Here is a 26,359-nt window from a genome sequence, read left to right as displayed (position 1 = left end):
GAGAGCAGACGACAGAAGGCTTTCTGAAATTCACTCCCGTTTGAGCCACAGCATGCTTTGTGCATACAGAATTTGTTATCAAGGTTTTTAAATGTGCCAGTAACAGCACACATACCACAGGCTTTGGTAAAACTGTTCCAGCGGTCATTTACCCTCACTGCTAAATTGCGCTTTATTTCAAGCCTGGATTTGTTTAGCCTCAAATGCATTATATCATAATCCGCTCAACTGAGTAGCCTATTACGGAACATCTGTTCCCCATGTAGGCAATTTATGAGAGCTCCCTTCCCCCTAGCATCTCTTTGATAAGTAAAGCAGGGTTCCTCACATCATTCACTCATGCTCCCAGCATTTTAATCTTCCTTGCGGCCCTCCTATGGGCATCCATCAATTCATCACCATCCGCCCCGAACAGAGGGCATCACTGCAGGATACGACACCCCAGAAGCTGCTGCCGCACCAAAGACACGCAGCCTGTACTCCATCTTGCAATTCCCATGCTCATACATTACCCTTTGGGTCACATTTCACAGGAGGGAGATGTTCAGCTGATTAATCCATCAAAAACTCCAAACTTTTTTCCAAGCTGTTGCTTCCCACGCTGGGCTCCCTGCGCTGCTCCACGCAGGCCCAGTAAATGGATTTTGTTTTCCCTGCTCCCAGTCCACCAAGTGATGCAGACAGCTGCCAGTAACTGCCCCCATTACTCAACACTCCCCGCTGTCTCTGAGACATCCAAAATACAAAAATTCCAGCCATACTTGCATGTTTTCCTCCTGATTATTGACAGGACAGGGCAGAACACAACACTGTAGGAACCAGCCACACCTGTTGGTAACCATTCTCAATTTATAGCTGTATTTAATTAGTCCGGCTAAGCAGCTTTTAAGCCATTACACACGCACTGTGATTTTATTATCCTAACATGCTACCATCAATACCCACACAGCTATCATCAAACCCTTTCGCAAAGAAACTGATACTGAAGGAGCTCAGCAGGACCTTGCTCACATAAATTGATGACAAGTTGCATTATGGGTTTAAAGCTAATTAAAAATTTAAATCAATTCTTGGACTATTGTTTCTCTGGACTGGCATTGCACTGGCAGGCCCAGAGCTACACAATCAAGGTCTGATGCCAGAGAATGAAGACAGAAAAAGAAGAAAAAACATAGTTCTAAGAAAAGCAGGTGAACTGTCGGCAGGCACAGACAGGGCTGTGAGATCACACACAAAACCACAGCCACTGCAAGGCAGGATCTCATCTCCCCAGGAGAGGACGCATCAGATATTAACTCACATACTACAGCTGATGCTAGCCAAAAGCATAGAGTTGCACAAGCTTTGGGAACGCAGCATTTTTTCCTATCAAAAGCAATGCAGAAATTTATGTTTGTGATGACGCTCCTAAACCATTAAAGAAAGGAGCATTCTATTTTTTTCAAGTGTTTCTCTGATGGGGCAATACAGTAAATTCAGCTTTCTCTCCTCTCCCGTATCTTATTACAATGATTAACGTCACGCAAATGTCACATGGGGCTTGGCAAGATTGGCTACATGTAAAAGATTTCCACAGCAACCAGCATTCTCCATTTATTGAGCCGGTCCTGTAGCCTTTACACGGTCGCTGGCTCACGTTTATTGGTGCCAGATAGGGAGATAGCAGCATTCTTAAGCACTGAATTGCTCTACACAAGAGCTGGAAGACTCGTCACTAAAGGTAATGTTATCTTACACTTGCCTTGCAAGAAGGGAAAAGCTACGGTTCCTCCTTCAGAGCTCATCCTGAGAAACAAACACAAACATTTACTGTGGCATATGATGGCAAGGCAAAACCCCTGGGATTTCACCTGGGATTTCTTGACCAGCTATGCCCATCAAACACACAGGAAAACCATCCCAGGACATTTCCTTAACCTATTCTGAACCTCTCAAGTGTCAGGGTTGCAGCCACAAACACAACTCCATCTGACAGCAACAACTGTTTTTAAAGGTATGATGCTAAACACCAGCCCTGCTTGCCAGAGACACTCCTTCGTGGAAGCTGCCCAAGCTGGTTAAGTATCACAGACTGGGCAAATAAGTGTCAGGTACGTGACAAATCAGAGGACCATGGGAGTCACGCCACGTCAGGCAAGCCATTTTGCTACCCAGGAGTTGGCTGCTTCTGCCCAGGCATCATGCTGACCCTGGCAAGTGGGCAAGAGAGCTCTACCACATCACAACCCTGCAAAGCTCTCAGTGAGAGGAGCCTCAGGAGGGTACCTGGCAAAGCTGGTAGTGGTATTCTTCCCAAGGAAGTACAGACACAGCCCTGCTGTAGAACCTATTTCAATCAGCCTTCAAAGGGGCACAAGCATCCTGCTCCACCCAAACTTTCTACATCAGTAAAGCCACCCCACTCATGTACTGGAGTTTCTGACATCCTTTGAAATAGTGTGGCTGGGAGATGGCGTTCCCTAAGATCATGCTGTATGCCACATTTGGAGGGCCCTCCTCTTACGCAGATTTGCTCAGACTTTCCTGCAGACTCAGAAAGATGCTAACAGCAACAATCCCTCAGAAATAGGCTGAGGAACACACATACCCAATAAGCAACCAAAACCTGGCTGTCTCAAACAAAACAGGCAAGGTAAGGTTGGTAAGGTCTAAACTCCTTACCAACGAGGTGACACGCCACAGATATTTAAGATGAAGCTTCACATAGCAGCCATGCAAATCTCAGCCACTAGCATGTGACAGACAGATGCTGCATCAAGGGTCCGTACTTCTGTCCTCAGAGAAAAGGGGGTTTGAAGGCCTTTTATGATAGAGACATCAGTCAGTAGCCTGCCTGAAAACAGATTTTGATAACTAACACTGGATTGAAGTGGGAAAACCTTTACGGTCTTTGATCAAAAAAAAAAAAAACCAGAAAAAAACCCAGGAGACCCTCATGAAAGACTTTCTGTTCAGGAAAACCAAATTTTAAACAATGAGCCTAAAGGATCAGAGACTGGGGGGAAAAAAAGTGGGAGGAAAATTGTATTAGATGGAAATCTATACACATCATAATTTAAAGTGACATTTCAGAGTGATTTTCTGCTTTGTTACCGTTTAAGAAGCTTCAGAACAGGAGGCTTTACAACAGTTCCACTTACAGAGGTCACATAGAGAGAAGGAGCAAGCCTCAGAATATGTCTGTATGCAGCTTTGTCTTCCCAAAGCCTAAGGATCCTTCACAGCAAATGCTATGTGCTGTTCCCAGCTGTGTCACATGTTTCAGACAAGGGACAACAGAGGGTTGTTCAAACCCAGCGCTCTCAGCTGCACAGCTTTGGACACACCAGATGGTGACAGCCTACATTAAGCCTCCACACAATCCCAGGGAGCAGGGAGCAGAGAGGTGGAAAAGCCCCCAAAAGAACCAAGATTAGTTGGTGGTACAGCCTGAAAAACTACAGAGCCACACAGAGCTCAGACGTAGGACTCTGCAATGAAAGCCCCCGAGGCAGAAAAGCAGGTAAGGGGAATCCTGACACAGCAGAAACCTCTCTTAATCAAGGAAGAAATAAATCAGCCACATAATATCCTGAATTTCTCTGAACAGAGAAGAAAACATGGCACAGAGATGCCCACGTGCATTACAGTGTGTTCTTTCAAATTCTTCATTCCAGGATTTTACATGGCCTCTCGTAATGCTTTGGTTTCAGGGAGCTCTAAGGAATGAAATATCTTACAGGACACACACAGGCACGCTTTTATATGTAAGATGTATCTATAAGATGCCAGCAGGAGCTGTGCAGTAGGTGCTGATCCTGAGGATGCCAACCAGCACAGTGCCAGACACTGTACCTCTAAGCCTGGATCCCAAACCCACAGCTGAGCACCGGTGAAGGAGAGGGGAAAGGTCCAAAGAAAGAAACAGCAAACCCAGTGCAGAAGGAACCAGTCTGATGAGTAACAGAACGTTTCAGCCTGTTGTGACAAGGGATCTTTATTGCTAAGTGACAGGTTCCTTTTGCTAATTACAGCTCACACCACGACAGTGCTATTTTCAAGTTTTAAACACGTTGCTCGATTTCACACGAAACCAGAGCTGCTAAGGAAGCCTTTCCACCTATCATTCATTACTTTTTCAGGGTCATATGTCAGTACAGCTGGACAGGGCATTGACAGACCAGTACCTTGTAACAACAGGTGCCACAGAGGAGACTGTCACCATCAGCTTCTCAATGAGTTGCTACAGATCTATTTCTACCCCCAAGACTTGGGACCGTATAGTACAGAATGACAAAGGCAATCATGATGTACATGCAATTTAAAATCTACTTCTCCTGTAAGACAGCCCTCCAGATGCAGACTCTGGCTCTTAGCTTCTTGTCCTACCGCAGCAGGTTAGCAGAGAAAGGGAAGAGGAGAACCAAACAAGACATGTTCGTTTGGAAGAGCCAGTGAGTGATTTCAACCCATTCCCACCTCAGTGGCTTTGCTCCATATAAGATAAGGCTCTCCTGGAAGTAGCAGACCACTGCCAGGGCAGTCCCACAGACAGCACAGTACCACTGGCAGCGAGCTGCAGGGCTCAGCAATGCTCACCTGGGGCCACACAAACCCCTCTGCTTTCCTCCTCATCCCCACAGGGCTACAGCAACTGCTGCACCACCAAAAGGACATGAACAGGGACCGGCTCCTTGCTGCACAGAGCCTCAAAGGGGATTTTCAGCCCTCCACGTCGGCACTTTCAGTTTTAGGGTCACAGCTAAACCTGAGCTGAAGAGCTGTTAAGACGAGGACAATGAAACAAAGCAATATAAAGAGCGACGCTGGGTTTTGAGATTAGCTCAAAGAGCCTTTCAGAAAGCATGCTACAGCCCGAGCAGAGTCAATTTGTGAGGAAATGTCACTACTGAAGGGATGATATGCCTCACTGCTATGACAGAAGCAATTCTTGCCACCACAGGCTCACAAGCCTTGATTTAAACTGATCAAACCAGACACCTGCCTGCGCAACGTAATATGACTTACATCAGCATCAAGAGAAAAAGGCAAGCTTTGATGTGGGAAAATATTAATCTGGTACTGTGATGTGTGAGATCTTATATCTAAGTGCTCGCATATTGCAAAGCCTTCATTTCACTTAGACAGGAGTGCTAAAATGTACTCAAAGCAAACAGAAGACATTTAGCTGAATCAAATTACATCTATTTTTTCCTATTTCTTTCCTCCCCAGGAAGCTGTTTTCACATCCCTGCAAGCGTTCTGGAGTGTAACCAGGCTCAGCTATGCACGGGGAAGAAAAGGAAGGGTGTCACTTAAGTAAATAGTTTTCCAATAATCTTCCCCACAGGGTGAGTTTTCCACCTGGGAGGTCAAACATGAGGGCCAACATTTTCTACTCTCGGTCTCTGTACTAAGTTTCTAAATAAACAACTAGTTTTCAAAGGGTCTGTAAACCTCCCTCCCAAAAGAGCAGGAGGGAACTGCAGGTGCTTGCTTTCGAAAGCCAGGCTATTTCTGTTTGACTGAAATCCACACAGGCACCTATACCTTTCATGGCTACAAGCGTAGGTTCTCCAGACTTCCCATTTAACGTGCTTTTTACAAATGCATTCCCTTGAAACTTGGGATCCCTCCACTCGTGGTGAGCGGCCTTCCTAATCCACTTACACCTTTCTCACGCTTCCTCTTCGGACAGGTGCCGTTGCCTTCCTAATACCAGAAGGACTTTCCAGGAGGGCTGGGAAGGCTGACAGCATCGCACCTCTCCCACAGCAGAAAGATACAAATCCCAAAGCAGCTTCAAAGAATCAGGAAACGACGCCCAAACAAACCACTGAAGTTCACCCCATGAGCAAAACAAATCCACGACGTTCCACACTGAACGCATCTATGGATTCAGGCCAAATTTCAGTGTCAAACGTTGGTTTAGAAGTTTACCCCGATCCTCCAGGGTGCTGCAGACAGTACACATACAAAACACTGCTGCTGGTGAGATTTACAACGTGCATTCCTGCAGAACTTCTCACTGCCTCAGCATCTGGCACTGAGTTAGAAGGAAGAGAAGGGAGCCCAGGCCTGCAGCAGCCCTGATGCAGATCAGCTTGGATGGCTCCGTGTCTGCACCTCACACCTCCTGCCCTACCCACACCATTAGCTTGCATGGTGTTGGATTCAATTTCTGTAAAGCACAGCACCTAACACCAACAAGCTAACTAGCCTCAATTAACATCAGCATGGGATCTGTTGGCTGCTCTTCCCTACTCTCCAAAAGCTATTAGACCCCTGAAGGCAAAAGGCAATCAAGTTTATCATAACAGCCTAGCACGATAAATACAGAAATGTTAAAATGAGGCATGCAAAAAAATCCCTACCTAAAATTAGGGTTATCTACAAACATTAACAATCTACTTGTGCTAATCTCTAACTACTATTTGCCTTGCAAGGACACATGAGAGTTTACCATCTTCAGCATGTACTCTACTGTCACAGCCCTGAGTATCTATAGCAACCTCTGTAAAAAGCACATTGCCACTCTTGAGTGATGGGACAGTTTTGCAAGCAACTGAGTTAAGCATATACTTGATTTCCAATCCAAAGCTTGTGACAGACCTCAGGCCCCTCGTACCCAGCTGAGAAATCCATTTCTTTTAGACTTATTACATAGAATTTAATGCAGTGACATTTATGAGCTCCTCCATAGTAGCTCATAAGATCAGGCAATCCAAGTATTTTGCCATAAATACCATTCAGGGGAAGTTTTAACCCATTACACAGGAACATGAAATTTAAACTGCCTGGCTTTGGTTGCTTGTTAATGCTGTGGAGTGTTTTAATAACATTTTTTTAATCTCTGTAAGTTAGTTGGCTTTTTGCCCTGACCATCACATTTAAGAGACATTCAGTGTACTACTGCAAGACGTGTTTGCTTTGTTACTAACAGCAAGATTTACTACAGCCAACACTGTATCAGGAATTAGATATTATGCAGGCATCTTAGGCTGGTATCAGATGGACTCGGATGCTCTGCAGAGGCCAACCAGCACTCCAAAGAGGAGATGCAGAGGGAGCCGTGCCTCTGCCTTGAGCCAGCTCACATCCAACGGGCTTATTAATTTGGACTGCACATCACAGAAACTGGGCTCTCCTCGTCCTGAGCTGGTGCTGGAAGCAGCACAGCCACATCCATAGAACCGGCGCCAGGGGACTAGGTCTTGCCAGCACCAAGCTGGCTCCACGCAAAGCCATTTGCACATGGACTATGGCTTACTTGTAAATCAGAACGAAGCCACCCACAGGTAAGTAGGGGCTGACTCACTTGGACAGAGTAGAACTGACTCCTGTTAACTCACTCATGGCGAAAACATCACATTCAATTCCAGGGTAATTGCAGCAAAGGCACAAAGCAGTTCATTACTTTGAACTCACCTTGGACTTGACCTGCAGACAAGAGACTGGTTCTCCTGGCATTTGCTGCCAGCACGTCCCCACTAAAGTGCTCAGTCAACAAGTGTCCAGCTGCCATATCTGTGTTGGCAGGACACCTGCCTCGTTTCTTATGTTTCCTCCTCCATGTGTCCTCCTCATCCTTTTCATCAGAACCAGAAGACTTCTGCAGCGCTGCGCTGTGCCTCGGGCCGGTTGATACTCGCCCACCCACGGCATCGCTCCTATTTAACAGGTCAGCCGCAGCTCCGTGCCGATGTCCATAGCAGTCTTCCTCCACCTCCAAGTCTCCTTCTGAGTTCACACTGGCATTTTTCCTATGAAGACATCTGTTGAAAAGGCTTTGGGGTTTATCGTTCTCAAATCCTCCAGGCTGTTCCACGTGAGACGCTCTGACTGGGGAATAGCTGCGCACGTTCAACCCGTTCCTGGCCAGGTTTTCCTTCACCAGCCCTCTCCGCAGGGGTGGCTCCAGGTCCGAGCTGTGCTCGTTGGACATGCTCTCCTCCAGCTGCATCTTCTGTGCAACGCGGTTCATGTAGGACCGGAACCGACCGCTGTGGTGCTTTTGCACGAGCCGAGCGTAAGCGTTCTTCTGGGGAACGGCGGGCTTGCTTAATCCTTCCTTGGCACCTTGGGCAGGAGCACTTCTTGCATGCCCCAGTGGATCCATAGTGCAGTAACAGGGCCAGACTTCAAAGAGTTACAAATAGACACGGGGGGGAAAAAAAGAGGGTCATTTTCTTCAAACAAAATGCCAAATTATTACCTACGCTAAAGACACAAACGTACTGCATGAGGGCGTATTGACCTCCACGCAAATACCAGTTTGATTAACTGCTCCACTGGGGGAATGGGTTTCACGGTGTAGTTAACACCTGCCCTACACCAAACCACTGCTGGTGACCAAGGAGTGACCACAATCCACGCGTCACAGGAAGCGAGGACTTCTGTCCCAGTGCTCACACCTCCATTACAAAACTGATGCCTTTAATCCTCCCTTCCCCGCCTTTCGACAGCCAGGTAAATTAAGGGAGTAGCTCAGAAGACTATCAGATGTGTCAGCCCAGAGGTCAGCAGAAGTAAAATCTTGTGTCCAACTTCAAGCCTTCGGAAATAACAGAGTCCTTACAGGTCGGAGAACAGAGTACACATTGCGCATTACCTCACCTTCACAGCAACAGACTATGGGATTACATACAACAGTTGCTCCTAACACCAACACTGACCATTTCAGCCCACCTTTCCAGCCACAAACTTGCCCCCACTGTGACTGACATGAAACACACTCCCTTGCACACCTCGGTATCTTGCAAGAGCTCATAACTCTCAGCAAAGAGAGGCATTTAGCTGCCACCCCGTCCAGCACTGGTCTCCACAGAGCGTATGGCCTAAGCACAAACACGGGACTGCAGTACCTCACCTTGTAACCCTACCTCAGCTGCTGTAACATCAGTTATTGGAGCAAAACAACCTATTAAACCATTAAGGTATACTGTTGACTTGGACAGGACATACCGATGATTTCTTTCTGCCGTATCTACCACCAAAGAGGAACTGAAAAACGCGTTGGCACTGTTCACCAGGGCAACCGCAGCATCCTGCAGGGTCCCATTAAAGAGCTCTCTTTTTTCCCCCCTCCAAGGCATCTGAACGGCTCAATCCCACCCCAGCCGTTACGGTGAGAACTCAAGGCCTCACTCTCACCTCCCCTCCACCAAAGGCAGCCTTTCAGCTACAACCAGGGCACTGCCCATTCGACCTTCCTCCCCCTGCACGTCGGAGCCCAGCGCTGCTGGCAGGGCAGAGTCCAGCACTGCCTCCTCCTCCTCGCACTCCCGCTCCGACCCTCCCAGGGAAGCAACGCGCGCCGCGATGGGATTTGCTGAAGTAATTGAGGACGGATGCGAGCGGGCTGCACAATGCACAGCAAAAAAATTGAAAATCCCTGAATAAATAGGAAAAATTCTTTGTGTGGTTTGCGATCCCGGTTCCTAAGATTTTCCATCGGCGCCGGCCAATAGCCGGGCTTCTCTAACACACTGACCGGCTGTTACAAAACCCTCGCGCGGGGAGGTCCGCAGCGAGCTCTCTTTTAACGTCACCCCGCCAGCTGCCGGTTCAATAGGGGCAGATAACACTCACAAAGCCGGCGGCGGCGGCTCTCCAAGCAGCGGTTCCGGCAGATGGGAGTTTGCCATCTTTATCTACAAAGAACAAACACCTGCGGCCGCTGACATTAGCGCGCCACCGGCGCCCGCAGCACCAGAGCCGCGGCCGGCGGACCCCGCGCGGCAGCACCGGGCGCAGCTCCCAGCGCCCGTTACCCGCCGGGCGGCACGGCCGGGCCCCTCACACCCGCACCCCGACGCGCGGCCTCGGCCACCGCCACCCGCGGCGATGACAGCGCCGCCCGCGGGGCCCGAGCGCCGCGAGGCCGCGGACCGGCCCCGCTCGGCCCCCGGGGGCACCGCTCCGCACCGGGCCCGCCCCGACCCCCCACTCACCGGCCGCGCAGCGCAGCGCCGCGCCGCTCCGCGCCGTTTAAATGTCCGTACGCCCGCCGTCTGCTTCCGGGTCGGAGCGGCTACGGGTCGCGGCACGGCCCGCAAGGCCTCACTGCGCGGAGCGTTCGCTGCCGGCCGGAGCGGGGCCGTGGGGAGCGGCACGGCGGAGCTGCCGAAGGGGACAGCCGTATGGCAGCCGTGCGGACGCACACCGCGCCGGCTCCGGCCCCCGGGTTGGCCGAGGAGGCTGCCCAGAAGCGGAGGGCTTTTGCTGTGGGGGCCGAGAGCGGCAGGCAGAGACATGCCTTCGGCAGGACCGTCACGTCGCCCCGTGCGCTGGGATACCACCATCAAGGCAGCAGCGCGGCTGATGGTCCTCCGGCCCCAGTGGCGAAGGGTGGACGCTGTCCCCAACCGGAGCTGGCACCAGGGGACGTGCCCTTTTCAGTGTTTTCCCTCTTCCCCCCAGCTGCTGCCAGAGCAAAGCGGTTGCCACGCGCTCTGCTAGCAGCACGGCAGCCGTGCATCCCAGCAGCGCAGGGCTGGCCCGCACATCCTGGGGCAGGAGGACATGGGAGCCCGCAGCCGCCCTTGCTGCGAAGCCATGTGGGAACGGGCAGCTCCCTTCCGTGCCACTGAGTCACGCTGTGGCTCCGCTCCTCGTCGCCCCTGTGGGGACAGAGCCAAGCCGGCAGCGTGGCCCGGCTCCCCGGGGCACCGGGTGGCACCGCCGGCTGCCACAGCTTCACCACGCCCCGCTCCTTCCATAGGAGATGATGGACCACGGCAGGGAGAAGCAGAGGCATTCGGTATCTGTCATCCACAACCTCACACGGGATGTCCCCAAGCGTTCCCTTGGCAGAGGAAGGCCTCACTCCTCTCTCTCTGCTGCCCTTACGGCTGTCAGGCAGAGAGGAGCGCTCACCTCACAGCCCCCCGTGGTGCCTCCCGGCCTTTCTCAAAGGGCAGATTTTTCCCCTGCGCTCTCATTCCCCGGGGTCCTGTAGCAGCAGGCCCAGCCCGGTGTCCCGGCTTGCTTTCCCACAGTGCACCATTATCTCACCATCTTCCCCCCGGGCACTCACCGGTGGCTGTACCAACGTGTTGCGGCACCTCACTCAGCCAAGGAGCAAACCGTGTGGCTCATCACCTTACAAAGGCTTTGGCTCCTGTGCCGCTTGAGCGAGGGCCCACCCTGTGCTCATTTACCTCAGCGTTAATCAGGGGTGACTGGCCACGGGGAGAGGGCCGCCCTGGGGTGACACACGGAGGGAACCCTGTGTGAGTCAAGCAGTTCCGCTCCCCATATCCCACCTGGGCAGAGCAGGGCTGTGGGTTCGTGGTCTCTGAGCTCCTTTGGAAATATCTCAATAGCAGCAGCACCTGAAGAGTTTGGCCAGAGCCTCATCATTGCTTGGACTAGGTGATCTTAGAGGTCATTTCCAGCCATAACGATTCTCTGACTCTATGATCATTTGCCATTGCTACAGTGTGGGCACTATGCCTGAGGGCACAAGCTGGGGGACTCGGGAAGAGGTAGATGGATGTGTAGCCAGAAATAAGCTAAAAGCCATCTCTCTCCTCAATAGATACTCATCTGCTCACTGTGTCACAACCATCGTGGTCTTGCCCCACCTGTCTTTCGGCTTCTCCAGCCTTCTCCCAGCCCTCTGCTTGGGAAACACATCACCAAAGATCAGGACCGGTGGGTTCCCATCTCCTTCAGACAAAGCAGCGCCTGCAGGAATGTCTCCACCTCCCCCCAGGCCGGGGAGGGGTCTGCTGTGGCTGTTTGTCCAGGGATACCCAGACCCCAGAGGGCAAGAGCTGAGAAAGAGCTGAAGGGGACATCGAGGAAAGCCAGAGCCGCATGCTGGGTGAAGCAGCAGCGTTGGGGTCTTCAAGCTTTGCCTCCTGGATGCCTTCCAATTCCATCCTCAGCATCCTCCTCGCTTGCTGATGGCCGAACCCATTCCAGAGGCAAGATGAAGCCTCATAGGTATGCTCAGAGAAATTCTGAGTGATGAATCCCAGGGTTCCGGCGTGCTGGGGTGCGGGCAGGACACGGCCCCGTTCCCACCAGGCAGCAGCGGGGCACGGCGGCCGGGCACGTCCCGGCGAAGGCGAGCAGGGAACGGCAGCTCTACTGCCGGCTGGCAGACAGAGTGGTGAATGAGAGCGTAACTTATCAGTATTACCTCATGTGAAAGCCCTGTGCCTTTGTATCTCAAGCGAGCCCTGGCCATTATGTCCGTGCGAGCTTGCATTGTTGTTCTGCCCGGCTGCAGGAGGTCAGGGCTGTGAAGCCCCGCACGTCCACAGCTCTGGACTGGCTCCTGCCCCCAGTCCCCCCGTGGGAGACGTCCAGGCCCTGTGCCAAAATAAGGCCAGAAAGCCCAAATTTGGCTCCGGTGAGACCACGGCCCCAGGAGGAGCCATTCCCAGGGTTTTGACCTCTGCAACCCTGAGAGCAGCGGGGGCGCAGCTCTGCGCATCCCTCACATCCACCTCAGCCTGCGGTGCTCCCTTGGTTTTGCCCCATGGACTGATGCCAAATGGGATTTCCCAGCAGTTCTCAGAAATCATCTCAGAGCAGCTGGAGCTTCAGGGCTTCATCTGAGCCAGGAGGTGTCCAATCCACAACCGACCAGGACATGGCACTGACATGCTCCTGGGGATATGGGGCGGTACCAAGGGGACATTGGGACCGGGCTGGGTGTCTGTCCCCACCGTGGCCTTTGGATGGTCTGTGCATGAGGCTCAGCTCCCTGTGGCCTCATTCCTACTCTCTGGGACAAGTGTCGTGGTGACAACCCAGTATCGGTCATGCCAAGCCACCATCCTTTGGCCAAGAGCTCTTCTCAAAGCGATGCTCATCACCAAAACCACCAGTATGAGGCTGATGTTGGGGCCTTATTGCAGGTGAAATATTCCCAGTCCCCTCCCCCCCCCCCTTTTTTTTTTCAGAGCAGCATCTGGGAAAGGGAAGACAAAGAATAACGTGGCATGGAGGTTGGAAAATCCCAACAACCTGCTCCTACGTTCACTGCCGGCAGCTGGAGGCGATGCAATTCACATCCTCCGCAGCTGACACATTAGGAGACTCATGGCGTGTGCTCTCAGCACATCCTAATTGCCTAACTTGTAACTTTTCTATGTATATTAAACAGAAGTCTGAGAAGTTCCCACTCCAGCCCTGGAGCACAGCCATCCCCTTGGGAAAGAAACGCCCAGGAAGTCTGGAGGATGTTGGAGCATCCCAGGTACCTCGACATGGCAAATCCCAAATGCTGTTGGGCTCTGCCTCCAACACCAGCAAAGAACCAGTATTCTCTGCCTGGGGTTTTCCTTTGTCCCCGTGCCCTTGCTGCCCAGGGTGCTGGGGAGAGGACTGGAATGTTCCCTCGGATCCTTTGCTGGCAGGCAGTGCGTCCCCATCCCATCCATCAGAGCAGATCCTCATCCCAATCCCAGATGGGGACGAGAGGCCGTTGGACACGCGTGTGTCCTGGACCTAAGCCCTCTCCTAGACCCAAAGGAGACAGGGGAAATGTAAAACCACTTAGCGTTTCCTGTAATACCTCATTCAGCAGAACCATCCAAAATAAACACCGGGGGTGTTCAAACAGGACAAGGGCTGCCATCAGCACTTCAGGCAGGGAGAACCCAGGCCAGTGGGCGAGGAGGTGCCCGCAGTCCTGTGATGGGAGTCTCTCAGCACCCAACCCCCTTGGGGTGGTGTTTCCCCCAGTGGGGCCGTGCAGCCTCCCCTGGGGCACATCGCGTGGAGCCAGACGGGTCGGCTGCACCTCGTGTGACCAGGGCTGCCTGTTCTGCTCTAGGGCCAGAGCCGAAATCTTGTAAAACAAGGTGAATTGATGAAACTTGCTGTTGTGTCACCTCAAAGCCCCCATAGCGGTCTCTTGGCAGACGCCAGCCCGCGGCTCGCTCCCGGGCAATGGAATTTGGGACTGCCAGAGGGCGATTGCCTGCGCTGTCGTGGACACACATTTCTCATATAAGGAGCACGGCATCATCCTCATGCTGCAGTGGTGCTTCCCTCCAGCGGGAGCTGCTCCTTGGCCCATGGCAGCCACAGAAACCCAAATCGAGGCAGCAGTGAGATGCAGGATGTGCCTGAAGCCTGTCTCCCTAGTTCTGCTGAGATCCAGAGGGACTTACAGGACACAGGGCCCACAGAAATCACCCGCGTGACCAGGCAGCACCTCTGCAGGAACAGCCGTGCTGTCGCCATGCATGGTGACACGGTGACACAACCACCTGCCCCTGCACAGTGCCATCCCCTATGCTGTGGGGGGGAGATCATCCACCTATGCCCTGAGTTCTGCCAGATCTCAGCCACGGAGTGGTACAGCACATCCCTCCAAGGGTTAAAGGCTTCCAAGCCCCCATCCCACAAAACAAAAAGGTTTAGTTGCTTTTAACCCCTCCTCTATCCCCTCTTCCCCCCCCCACCCCCCACCCCCCACCCCCCAGCCCAAGAGCTTTTTGCTGCTGTGAAGCAGCGCGGGTGGATGTGGTCTGGTTTTGGTTAAGTGCAGGGTGATTTGAATAACAGCACTAATTGGATTTTAAAAGCACAGCCCCCAAAAACTGAGGCTGCAAGCGTTGGGACAAAGCAAACATGCTCACGGAAACCCAGCAGAGCATGGTGGTGAGATCCAGCCGTGCCACACCATGTGCGGGATGCTCTGGCGCAGGGCTGCATCCCCTCATCCCATGGGGGGCTCCTTCCCCACGGGGTTGAGTGCTGAGCCCCCAAAAAGCACAGGAGGGACCTCTGTGCCCCACGCCTGTGTGTGCGGTCACCTCGTATGTGGGGCCAGCTGTAACGTTGCCTCCATTGCCTTTATCTGCCTGCATGCAGACGAGTGCCCGAGTGCAACTTTGAGCTCCAAAAAGCCCAAGTTGTCTCCACCTGGCAGGCGCAATGGAAAAACCACCGAGACCTTCTCCTTCCAGCTCCCGGCCGCATGGAGCTGAAGGGATGGTTCCCTGCGAGGCGGCCCGTGCCCAGCAGTGAGGCTGCAGGGTGGGAAACCACAGCCCCCCAGAGAGCCCCAATCCTGCTGGAGGCAGAGCAGAGCCCCGGGGAGCGCCAGAGAATGAGGAAAGCACCAACCTGGGGAGAGCCTGGAGCTTTTCCCTGGTCCCATGGATAGGATTTGGGGGCACCATACCACTAAGAGCATCCCTGCGCTTTAGGGTGCCAGGGATGGGGTTGGTGCTGCTCCGGTGCCGTGCACGGCAGCAGCAGTGGTGCCACAAATCCTAAATCCTGCCCTTGGCTGCGTGCCCTGAGCTGCCACCAGCATCCAGAGCTCACTCTCCATCGCAGCCCTGGCAGCAGGTGGGAGCGCTCACAGCCACGCAGCACGGGGATTGTGCCTGCAGGGGCCGGGTGACACTGACCGTGCCCTGCAGAAGAAGCCACCAGCAGCTGTGACATGCCCCAGGGTGAGGGCAGCATCCCGACCCCCGGCGGGAGGGCAGGGACAGCAAGTGGGACCAGGTCCCTGCTCTGAGCCACAGCATCCACCTGTGTGCCACCAGCAGCGCCACTGTCACCTGTTCCCACGTGTCCCCATGTCACGGCCACGCGGGGCAGTGTCCCCCTCTCCTGGCAAAAGGGGGTCTGGGAGTTTCATTCTGATTTAAGCCTGGGTGGAGGGGGAAAAAAAAGTGCTTTTTGCATTCATTTCTGCTTTTGGCACTTAATCCCCCTCCAGGATCCCCCCGCAGAGCGCAGCAGCCATCCCTCTCCTGGGGGTCCGCATGGATGGGGGGCAGCAGAGGGGCTATGGAGTGGGGGCATATGGGGCGACAGCCACCCTGGGGGGGGCGCTGGGGGAGCTCAGCCAAATGCCCCTCGCTTTCCTCTTTGGCTCTCCAACTCCGCGAGCCCATTGCCTTGGGCTGATGTGTCATTTGTTCCTGCCAGGGGAGAGGGGACCCCCCCTTTAAATTCCTGCTATTGTGCAGTGGGAGGCCGGGCTGGACCTGGTTGTTTAGATGACATCACCGAGCAGGTTGGGTTATAAAATGAATGAAGCAGAAAGCCCAAGTTCAGTGGCTCGGCACTGCGCGGGCGGCAGGAGGGACCTCACGGCTCCGCGCTGAACTTTGACTCCCTCCGTCCCGGCCTCTCCTCGGGGCTCCCCGCTGCCCCCCGGCCCCGTCCCCGCTGCAGCGCAGGATGCAGATCTCACCCGTGCTGGCCGGAGGACTGCTGCTCGCTCTGCTCTCCGTCGGGCTGGAAGCGAAGCCGGCGTCCCAGCTCCCGCAGAAGGTAGGGCTGTCCCTGCCCCGCTGCTGCGCCCCAAAAGAGTCTTTAGGGCGAGGGGGTGGCACTGCGGGGTCCTCCTTCCCGTTGGGCTTTTTGGCTGGTAGGAGACCACCGACCCACGTGTCGGGGAGAGCTGTGGTTGGAGGGGACGCTGCGTGCCCTCACCGTGCGGGACCGCAGCCAGCGGGGACACAGCCGTCCCCACGTCACCCTGCGGTGCCAGAGTCAGACCTGGGTGTAGGTGTGAGGTCGGAGCCCGGGGGGGGCACCCACGGTGTCCCTCGGGGATGGAGCAGGGATGTCCTGGAGGCCACCGACACCTGTGCCGGACGTGTGGCACACGGAGCCGGAGTGGGACAGCGGGAGGACGGGAGGGGGGTGGCAGCATGGGGAGCTAGGGGGTGTGATGGGGAGGAAGGGGGGGAGCAGCAGCCCCAAACGGGACAGTGAGGAGGAGGCAGAACCGGGAGTGCCCAGAGCGCGTTAATGAGGTGTGAGCAGCAGACCTGGGAAAGTGGGGGTCCCGATTGTCCCCCACTTTGCAGAGTGGGGGGACAGCGGCATCGGCACAGAGTGGCAGTGACTCCGCAGCTGGGGAGAGGGACCACCCCAAACCTGAAGGGGCTGACGGCTGGTGGGAGGCGGGGGGGGACGGCGACCCGAGTTTGGGGGCGCGGTCACCTCCATTTGGGGGTGCAGCGACCCCGGTTTGGGGGCGTTCCGACCCCGGTTTGGGGGCGCCCTGACCGCGGTCCGGGGGAGCTCTGCCCCAGCCCCGCTCCGGGGCGCAGTGACCCAACGGGGGCCGCGCGGGGACGGGGCGGCGGGGGATGCTCCTCCGCGGGGTGGGGACGCACGGAGCCCGGGACGCGCGGACTGCCCCGCAATGACCGCCCGTCCCCCCGCAGGCGTCCCGCGGAGCAGCAGCGGCGGCGGCGGCGGCGGCGGCGGCGGGTCCGCCCGAGGCGGCGGGCGCGGAGCGGGACAAGGAGAAGGAGAAGGAGAGGAACCGCGGAGGAGGCGGCGGAGGCGGCGGCGCGGGGCCGCGGGAGGCGCGGGAGGCGCGGGCAGAGACGCGGCCCCGGGCGGGTTGGGCGCGGCTGCTGCAGGAGCCGTCGGGCCGCCGCCATAAGGGGCTGCACAAGAAGGGGCTCGGGAAGGGCTGCTTCGGCCTCAAGCTGGACCGCATCGGCGCCATGAGCGGCCTCGGCTGCTGAGGGACCTCTGGCGGTGAGTGCGCGGCGCGGCGCGGCCCGAGGGCGGTGCTGGGCGCGGGGCGGTGCGCGCGGGGCTGTCCCGGGGGAGCGCTGGGAGGGAGGGCAGCGCCCGTCCGCGTGCCGTGGAGGGGGCGGGCGAGGGGCGCGTCCCGGGCGCGCTGCCGGTGGTTCCCGTGGAGCTCCGCTCGCCGAGCGCGGCCGCGCGCTGAGCCGCGGGGAGATCCTCTGAGCCCGGCGGCGCGGGGAGCGGCGGACGGGGCAGCGATGGGCACCGGCGACGAGGCGGCGACGAGGCGGCGTGGGGAACCGCGGGTGCCGCCGCTCTGCCCCGGTCCGGGCTCTGCCCCCCGCCCGTAGCGCGGCCCGGACCCAGGCGTCCGGCTCCGCGTCCCGCAGGTGCCAGCACCGGGCCCGCGGCATCCCCGGGGCGTCGCCCTCTCTCGTTAAGTTCCGATGAGAACTTTCACCCGACGCGCCCGGCTCGGCTCGGGGCGGTTTCTCAGCCCGCGTCCTTACCGGGTGCGAGGAGCAGAAACCTTCGGCCTGGGTCGGGGCGGAGGATCCCCCGAATCCCGACTCCGTTCGGATTCTGCTCCCGGATCCCCCCGTGCCCGTAAAGCTTTAGCGCGGAGGGCAGCGTCGGGCAGGACGAGAAGGCTGCGAGCCCCCGGCGGCCCTCCCCGTCCTTGCTAGACCCAGGACGAGCGGTCAGCATCCCTCAGCCCATCCGCCGACACCCAACCCCGGCGAGAGCGGGCCGAGATTCCCCCTCGCCGTAGCACCGGCGCAGCGCCCGGGCTCCGTACCCGCAGCCCGACCCAGGACATCCCGCAGGGGACGCATCTCGGGCCGCGGCGGGGCACTGCGGTGCTGGCGCTCACGGCTCTCCTCCTTTCCTCGCAGAGCGCCGGAGCAGCTCCGTTGTGCCCCCAGGGCCGGGCACGGCCGCCCCGCAGGCACCGCCCGGAAGAGCAGAGACCCCCCCCGGATCGGACAAAAGATGTGGCTGTGTTTTTCTTTTCGGTACGAGGAGTCATGGCACCAGCTGTTTTGGTTCTGTTATTTTTTTAAGAAGCGCTCTCTATCTTATATATATTATATATACAAACACTCACCGAGACAAGGGACAGTGCTTTTCTGAGAGACTGACGAAGCCGGCTGTATAACGTTGCTGTTTGTAAATTCATGTCATGCATAAATGTATTTATGTTGTAAAGCTATTTATATATTGTTTATAAAGAGATATTTATAAAAAAAAAATTATTTATGTAACTAAATGAGAAGTCGAGCATTGTAACGTTTGTTGTCCTGAGTAGCTCACAAAAAGGTTAAAAAACAAAAAAAGAAAGAAAAAAAAAAAGTCATTGGGTGCAGCATTTGGTAACATGTCTTTATTTCTCAAACCCACGTACAATTGGAACGTCGGACTGATTGGTTCGAACAGAGCGGACAGAAGAGCTGGTTGGGATGCTTTAGGAAAGGCAGGAGCCGCGGGAAGGCCGCGATGGGGGAAGCTTTGATCCTGCCTGCACAGTGAAGTCGTGCCCAGCGCCGCCGCGCTCGGACGGAGCGGATTCTGCACGGCGGAACCACCTGAGCTCAGTCACAGCCCACAGCACAGCAGCGCCCGGCCCGGATGGGAGCGCAGCAGTGCGACAGCTCGGCGCTGGGCTGCGGGCTGCAGTCCCCGTTCCGTGCCGTGCAGCTCTGCGTGCTGTACAGAGGTGCCATCCCAGCACCGGATGCAGCGGGGAGCAGAGCTTTGTGCTGGAGCTGCTCGCGCTGCAGGACCCGGCAGTTTGCTCAGCTGCTGATATTCCCTCTCGCTGCTAAGATGTAGAGTCCTCTCGTGCGGCAGCGATGTATTTAACCATGCCCGGGACAGTACGTACACCAAAATACAGCGGAGCTGCCTGGGAAGGATGCCCAGACGCAGCTTCTTGCTATGTAAAGTGCATGGAATAAATCTTTAAAACAGCTCTGTGCTCTGAAGGGCAAAGCCAGCGAGGGGGTGGGCAGCACAGCAAGGAGGCAAACTCCCACATGAAGGCTCTTCGGTCTCATTCTTCAGAGGCCCGAGGGAAGAGCAGCAGTGCCCAGCCCAGCCGTGATGGGAGGCACCCACTGTGCCCTCCCCACTGGCACATAGGGCAGGGCAAAGAGTCACTGAGACCTAAAGGCAGAGAGATCCTTCCCCTCAGCAACCACCAGGAAACCTTAGAAACCTCCAGTCATGCTCTCTCCAGCTATTAGGGAACGTGAGCTTACAGAGCAGGATTCATCCTGACCCCCCCAACAGCCCAACCATCAGGTTAGAAGTGTGCACGCAGCATTTCCAGCCCGATACAAGCAAAGCTCCCCACTCAGAGGCTGGTATCCATCTCAGTGCCCACAGCCCTTCAGCTTATGGACCACATAAGACATTGCCTACAGGGAACAAAACACGCACCCTGGGAGGGAGGGATGCAGCTCCGTGCCCAGCCTCAGCTCAGCCTGCCAGAGATGTCCCTGTGTGATGACAACCGGCCCTCGGGGCCCTGTAAGGCAAACAACACTGTGCCCATGAAGCACATCCTGCCAGCTCTGCACACCTTCACGGCACAGAAGGGGCTGTGTCAGGTGCTCCTGAAGTGATGCCTGTCAGAGGGGACTGTCACCCAGCAAGCCTAAGGGACAGAGAGCAGAGTCACCTGTAGCTCAGATCACACACACCAGGTCTAGCAGCAGTGTAAGGAGACAGCCCTGCTGGCTGCTTGCTGGCTCCTGGTCCTTCAGCACAATGCAAATAGCACCGGGCTGAGATGAGGGTGGGGCCCAGAGTTAGGATGGAACCATCTGCCAGAGGTCTGAGAGCCTCTGTCCAACAGAGTGAATTGGCTCACCTCTCTGCAAACCCCGATGACCTGAGCAGAGCATACTGCCTGAGCTCAGGCTGCGGGCAACCCCAGATATCACAGCCTGGGTCTGCCTGTGCTCTGGATTCACGTTTCTCCTCCGCTGAGTGCAGTCTGAGGGGAAACACACAGCCTCAGAGCACTGGTCCTTTCTGCCCCCTGGGCTCCCTGGGAAAGAACAAGCCCAAGGAGGAGGACAGAAGGATACCAGTTTGGCAGGAGCACAGCCAACAGTGAGAGCTCCCCGTGCCGAGGGAGGGGATAACAGCTTGGCTCCCTGCTTTGCTGCTTCCTCTCTGACCACAGAGAAGTCACCCTGTCCCTAAGCACAACGGCTTCCCACCTGCAGGACAGAATACCGTGCCCACGTGTGGATGCCAGCTGATGCAGAGGAAAGAAGGCAGCACTCAGGGGTGAAAGAGCACTTGGGAAAACCTTCAGGTCAACTGAGCACCACGCGGCACAGCCAGGAAGGAGGGTCGGCACGGCAGAGCAGCACGGCGAGCCGAGGTCAGCATTCACAGCACCTCCCTGGTTTGGCAGACAGGCCAGAATGGGAAAGGGAAACAGCTCGTTAAGAGCACAGCGAGCATCTGATAAGGCCACAATTAGGTCCCCCTGATGGGGCTCGGTAGGAAATGAGGCCAGGAGGAAACAGAGGATGCAGGAATCCAATTAAGAGGGGAGAACGCATCACGTGCAGCAGAAACAAATGGATCTGACTTCACTGCCCCTCGTGTGGTCCAACCAGGTCAAATCCTCATGACATCCATCAAAAGGATCCATGGCCAGCACTGGAAAATTTCCTCGCCACATCTCAGCACGCACACAGCATAACTGAACACCAAGAGCTGCCCTGGATGCAAGCTGCAGCCTCAGGGGGGTGGCAGCCAACTTCTTAAAAGTGAGCTCAGAGAAAGGCATTTAGCAGAGGTGGACACATGTCTGCATGCCTGGCAACGAGGGCGGCTGGAGTCCCAGGCTCCTGTCCACACTGAGGGCACACTGGCATGCACAGGACCAGCACACCTCCAGCTCCGGCAGCAGAACGAGCAGCAGCCCCATTTGGCTTTCAGGTGGGAGCACCGTGATACAAAACAGAGGAACTGCCTCGATTTCCCCTTTTCAGGAGCTACTCCTAGCATGAGATGAGCCACAGACCCACAGCATGGAAAAGCACGCAGCTGGCTGGTGCAAAAGGACAGGAGTTCTTTCTAGGGCTGTAGTACAAGTGCCTTGCAAAGGCCAAAGAGCTCAGGGCAGACCTTGGAGCTCGCAGAAATAAGGACACAGTTGCCCTCCCACATGTGGCAGATCTGTTCCATTCTCCTAGGTCATAATGCACGTTTCTTCCCTTAACACAGCTTTTTCAAGGTACTTAGTGCTGAAGGGTCACAAAGCCCAGCTCAGGTGACAGCAAGTCCCAAACCAATGATGAGAAAGAAAAGCCCAGAGCCGCAGAGCAGGGGAGTGGTGGAATTTTCCATCTGGCATGGGACCTGAGGCACTGAGTAGGGACTGCTGAGGGCAGCCATACCCCCTCCCCACCCCCCATTTGCTCTAGGGCTTCTCCGAATATGGGCTGCTTCCCCCAGAATGCAGAAAATCGAAGGGAAAGGATCACAGGGCAGCTTCCATAGGGAGCCTGCACTTGACACAAGCATGAGTCGAAAACAAAAAGGGAATTGAATCCAGGCCCCTTCCTGTCAGTCAGCAACTAACCTTGTCAGAAAGGATGGCAGCGCTAACTGAATCAGGCAATTCATTAGGTTGGGGCACACAGCAAAAGCCCACGCTCTCTGGAGCAGAACTACAGTGAAAATCCAGGGTAATGAGTTGCAAACTGCCTTTGTAAATGACATTTCTGCAGTGACTCTGGCAGGCTGGGAAAAGAGCTAATAGGAAAATCATTAGGTAGCATCCCTTTGATATTGTTGAAAACGGCGCAGGCTATTTTTCCTGCCCCCTTCATAATTAACCTGGCATACTACCCATAATACTCCAGGCCAATATTCCCACAGTGGAGCACCTTATTTGCATCAGGGAAAAGAAGGGTACAATACACAAGCGGAAGACGACTTCTAGAAAAGCTTAAGAAGCTTTGAGGTTCCCCCCCCTTCCATACACACGCATTGCATCTTCTTCAATTAAATCAGCAATTAAGCTCTACCCAGCCAGGAGACCAAAACACTTCACAAACTTCTGTCTCAAAGTCAGCACACATGAGAGAAACTGTCCAGGCAAACTCAGCTGCTGAGGGGCTGATTTGCCCAGGGTTGCTTTCTGCTGCAGCAGAGCTGGAATGGGACACAGCTCTGTGCTTTGCCCCTTCTTCATCAACCTGTCCCCTGTCCTTGATTTTCACTGTACTAAATCAGGCAACAGACTTCCCTTTCTTAAATGCAAAACAGCTCAGAGGAGCAATGCCTACCCACCTGGCTTGTCTGCCAGCAAGGAGAGGTGTCGTCTACGACGGTGATGTAAAATGAATAGCATCACAGCTGGCAGGTGGTCCTGTAGGAGCCAGTGCTCTCTAACAGCTGTGAAGGTGACAATGAAACACCAAGACGTTACTTACTGCATCAGCACAGGGCAGCATTAGGATTGTACAGTATATGAGATCAGGGCTGGTGAGATAAACAGCATTTTGAGGAAGAGTCTGGAGAGTCAAACAGCACTACTTCCAAACTTCGTATCCATGAAGATACGGACCTACGGTCAGAGGAGCACAAAAAGGCCGATCTGACAGAGCAAGGCTTCACTTACCCACCACACTGAGCTCTTCTGAAAATGAAAAGGTGCCAGGGGTGCATTTGAAAAATGCCCGAATGATACCGAGATTCACAAGCTTCCATGGGAGAGCTGGAGCTGCGGAAAGGTGCCTTGCCTTTCACTAAAACTAGATCAAATGAGGATTACAGGCACAAACTATTACCTTTTCTTGACAAGAAAAAGCCATGGTCCCAGCTATCACGCTCTCACAACGCGCAACCTGTAGCAAATACATTAGGGCACCTTGTGAGGTCTACAGGAAAAAGAAGCCTGTGTATTTGGAGACAGTGAGCACAGCACTGCTCTGCCAAGTCCTCTGCCTGGTCCACTATTTGGGAACAGAGGTGCCCCCACAGTGCCACTAAGAAACAGCCGGCAGGCAATCAGGCTAAGGGGGTCAATATGCACTCTCCTTACAGCACATCTCCCCCTGGCTTCAATCACTTACCTCTGTGGTAGGGCCAAACTCGAAGAAATATCAGCAAAATGTCAACAGTCCCTGAGAGACATCGGCCATCGCCACAGAGCAGAGTGAAACAATGACATGTTTCTAAAATCTCTGCTGAGAAATGCAATTGGACTGACAGGTTATAATTCCATAACAAACACACAAGGTTGAGGTTACAAGTAGGGACTGAGATCACTCTCAACTTTAATTTACCTTTCACGATGCCCCTGGGTTACTCTCCTTCAGATTACACAAAAATTAACTTGACAGTCTCACTTTTTGGTTCCTGTGCAGTAGGTCAGATGCTACAGAGGACTTTGTGAAGAAAAAACAACAGAAAGCTCTGTGCAGGAGCAGACGAAGGCCTGACTGGCTGGGTCCATTTCCCCACCTTGACAATAATGAAAAGAAATGTTTCCCTCCATGGCAAATCTCTTAACAGGCTCGGCACCAACAAACCTACAAGTGCACAAACTCTGCCTGCTTTATCCCAGCAGGAAGTGGGCTTTCTTTTTTACTTTTAAAACAGAGGTCTCTCTAAACAGCTTAGACAGCACTCAAAGCCTGAGTGCAGAATGGGTCTCAAATCAGAACACAGGAAGGTCCGACAGCATTACCAATTTAACCTGCCGTTCTCAGGAGAAGACTAAACTAACATCCAACTCATCTAATGAGGTGGGAGGAAGGCAAAAGAACAATAGATGCTCAACCCAAACTTTAAGGGGGAAAAAAAAAAAAGACTGCTACCAGCTTTATCATGTTCCAGAATTGCCTGATGTTAGCTGCTATCAACTGAGCCACAGCAGGAACAGCAGGGACATTTGTTAGCACGAGGCACAGCTTTAGGGCTAGGGCAGTCTACCAGCACTGCAATCAGCTGAGATCCTCTCTTCCATTTTCCAGCTCAGTGCTCAGTTCCATATTAAACAAGCACTAGTACAAGCAGAGCTGCAGAACATGAAGCTAGACAATAAAGCCTTTAAGAGCAGCTCCGTCTACTCGTCTCTCTCCGGGTGGAGGAGGCAAACAGAAGTTCAATAGCTCAAACTCTGTCCTGCTGCAATCTTGAAGCGAGCTGCAGCTGGAGCAGCCCGTGGCTGCCATAAAACAAAGTAGGTCAGGATGCTCTCCCCACATCAGGGAGTAGTGTCCAGCAGCGCCCACATTAGCTGTGTTAGCTGCCTCCAACAGGCACACACACAACGCACCAGGGATTGCATCAAAACCACCTCTACTTCCATCTGCCTCCTGTCCTCAGAGCAGTTATGCTCTCCAGACACTCCCAACTCCAAACCATCCACAGTTCAGTCCCCGTCTAATTCAGCCCACTCTGCTCCAGGTTGCTGCCCTCCCTGCAGTCACCGTCTTCATGTTGTCCTTCTCAAAAAGCCCAGCACCTCCTGCATCCGTCCCTGTTAACAACTATGCCTTCTGCTTCATTCCTGGAATAGTTTCTAACTCTTTCATTTGAGCCAGACTCATTAACCAGCTGCTGCAGAGCTGTCTGCCTCCCCCAGGTACTCTGTGCATGTCATTTGTTAATGACTCATCCCAGGCTGGGCTCACTGCAAAGACACCCCTCTCTTTTTGCTGCACCAAGTGCACCACTGGCACAGCAGGACAAGCCAAACACGCAAACAGCTCAAATCTTCCCATTGTCCCTCCCTTCTCCATCCTCTCTCACCACTGAGCACAGGACTGCTCTTTACTCAAAGTGCTATTTCCTCACTTCTTTGCTGATCAAAGACAACACGTACTGAAGCACAGATAGGACCCTTAGCCCAAGTGAGCTTTGAAAACAGCAAAAATATAAGAATGGACACAAGAACTTCCACCACACTAAAGAATTTTCAGCAAACTAACGTGGCCCCAGTAACTGGCAGGGAACAAACACCAGTGATGCCAAATTCACATCTACTTCCCCTGCACTGAGGCTTGCTGAGGAGCTAAACTGATTTCCAAAGACATCTGAATTCCCCTTGCATCTTTGCAGGACTGCTATTAGAAATAGGAGGGAAAGGAAACAGCTTACTGAGGACCACACAACCTCTCACCAGGCAAACCTTGCGAGGAGCTGGATGACCAGTACGCTGCAGCCACCCACACGGGAAGCCAGAAGCAGACTCAGCCCCTCTTCATCACACACATCTAAAGGGCTTGGGTACACAAGGTCCACCTACACCTCCTGAAGCTGTCAGCTAAACACTGAGAGATGCTAGTACAGAAACCAGAACAGCCACTGCAAGGGTTCCCTTGAGATATAAGTGAAGGCTTCACGATTTGGGCTTACTCACTTAACATTTAACATCTTTCAATGGGAATTTTTTTGGCTAGTATTTTCAAGGGAGAAAGCTGACAATGAATCAGAAACCAAGGGACTCGACCCAGAGGCAGCTGGGTGGGAGGCATTTAGATCCATCTCTTAGACTGAAAGCTGGTGTGCCTGCACTGCAGGAGAAGAGGAGAAAATTTCCTTTCACAAGTGTACAGCAGGTCCTGGAGCCAAGGACTGAGAATGTGCAGATGGCAAAGAACCCCACAGCATTTAGTGGAAGGCACGTGCATTGCACAAAGTAAATGCAGGACTGGAGTGCTGTCACAGCCCTCTGCTTGAACAGCCCCCATTCCCACTCTTGGAAAACCCTTCTTTCTACAACAGTGACAGAAGTAAAACACTTCAATTTTTGAGACCCAGAGAAAGGAACCCAACTGCCAGAGATGGAGCAAAACTTCAAACCTCCCATTATCAGGCAGCAACGGTGTTTAGGCTCAGGACTCTGGGCTCAGTT

The 26,359-nt window shown here is 54.3% G+C and overlaps 2 protein-coding genes across 7 annotated transcripts in view; one reads left to right on the top strand and one right to left on the bottom strand.

Annotated features, from left to right (window-relative positions):
* The window catches only part of DIS3L2 (DIS3 like 3'-5' exoribonuclease 2), a 163,924-nt gene extending 153,919 nt beyond the window's left edge, over positions 1-10,005 (bottom strand). For 2 of the 5 annotated variants that reach the window (XM_015291462.4, XM_025153425.3), the window contains exons 1-2: positions 9,933-10,005; positions 7,408-8,118 (exon numbers count right to left, since the gene is read on the bottom strand). In XM_015291462.4, the coding sequence (XP_015146948.3) occupies positions 7,408-8,098 (691 nt within the window). In that variant the 5' untranslated portion in view covers positions 8,099-8,118; positions 9,933-10,005. Of the gene's footprint in view, positions 1-7,407; positions 8,119-8,943; positions 9,231-9,570 lie in introns of those variants that run through there. The other 3 variants (XM_046898826.1, XM_046898825.1, XM_025153427.3) reach the window with 3 other exon arrangements.
* A 6,014-nt stretch (positions 10,006-16,019) lies between these two features.
* NPPC (natriuretic peptide C) lies at positions 16,020-19,949 on the top strand. Of its 2 annotated transcripts, XR_006930979.1 has the most exons (4): positions 16,020-16,242; positions 17,148-17,469; positions 18,360-18,479; positions 18,901-19,949. XR_006930979.1 is itself a non-coding variant. In XM_015291500.4 (3 exons), exons 1-2 carry the CDS (start codon positions 16,150-16,152, stop codon positions 17,454-17,456), a joined length of 402 nt encoding a protein of 133 aa, XP_015146986.1. In that variant the 5' UTR covers positions 16,020-16,149; the 3' UTR covers positions 17,457-17,469; positions 18,360-18,832. The 2 variants fall into 2 exon arrangements, 1 of the variants encoding a protein (XP_015146986.1); XM_015291500.4 differs by lacking the exon at positions 18,901-19,949 and having other exon boundaries at positions 18,360-18,832.
* Positions 19,950-26,359: the final 6,410 nt, after the last annotated feature.

Source organism: Gallus gallus, chromosome 9 (genome assembly GCF_016699485.2).
Source record: "Gallus gallus isolate bGalGal1 chromosome 9, bGalGal1.mat.broiler.GRCg7b, whole genome shotgun sequence".
In the NCBI taxonomy this organism is placed as follows: domain Eukaryota; kingdom Metazoa; phylum Chordata; class Aves; order Galliformes; family Phasianidae; genus Gallus; species Gallus gallus.
This window is presented reverse-complemented; position numbering and strand designations above follow the sequence as displayed.

Bases quoted from the DNA above. Each gene is read 5' to 3' on its own strand.
- NPPC (XM_015291500.4), top strand. From the start codon at position 16,150: ATGCAGATCTCACCCGTGCTGGCCGGAGGACTGCTGCTCGCTCTGCTC. The intron at 16,243-17,147 runs GTAGGGCTGTCC...GTCCCCCCGCAG, and splicing joins CGTCCCAGCTCCCGCAGAAG to GCGTCCCGCGGAGCAGCAGC.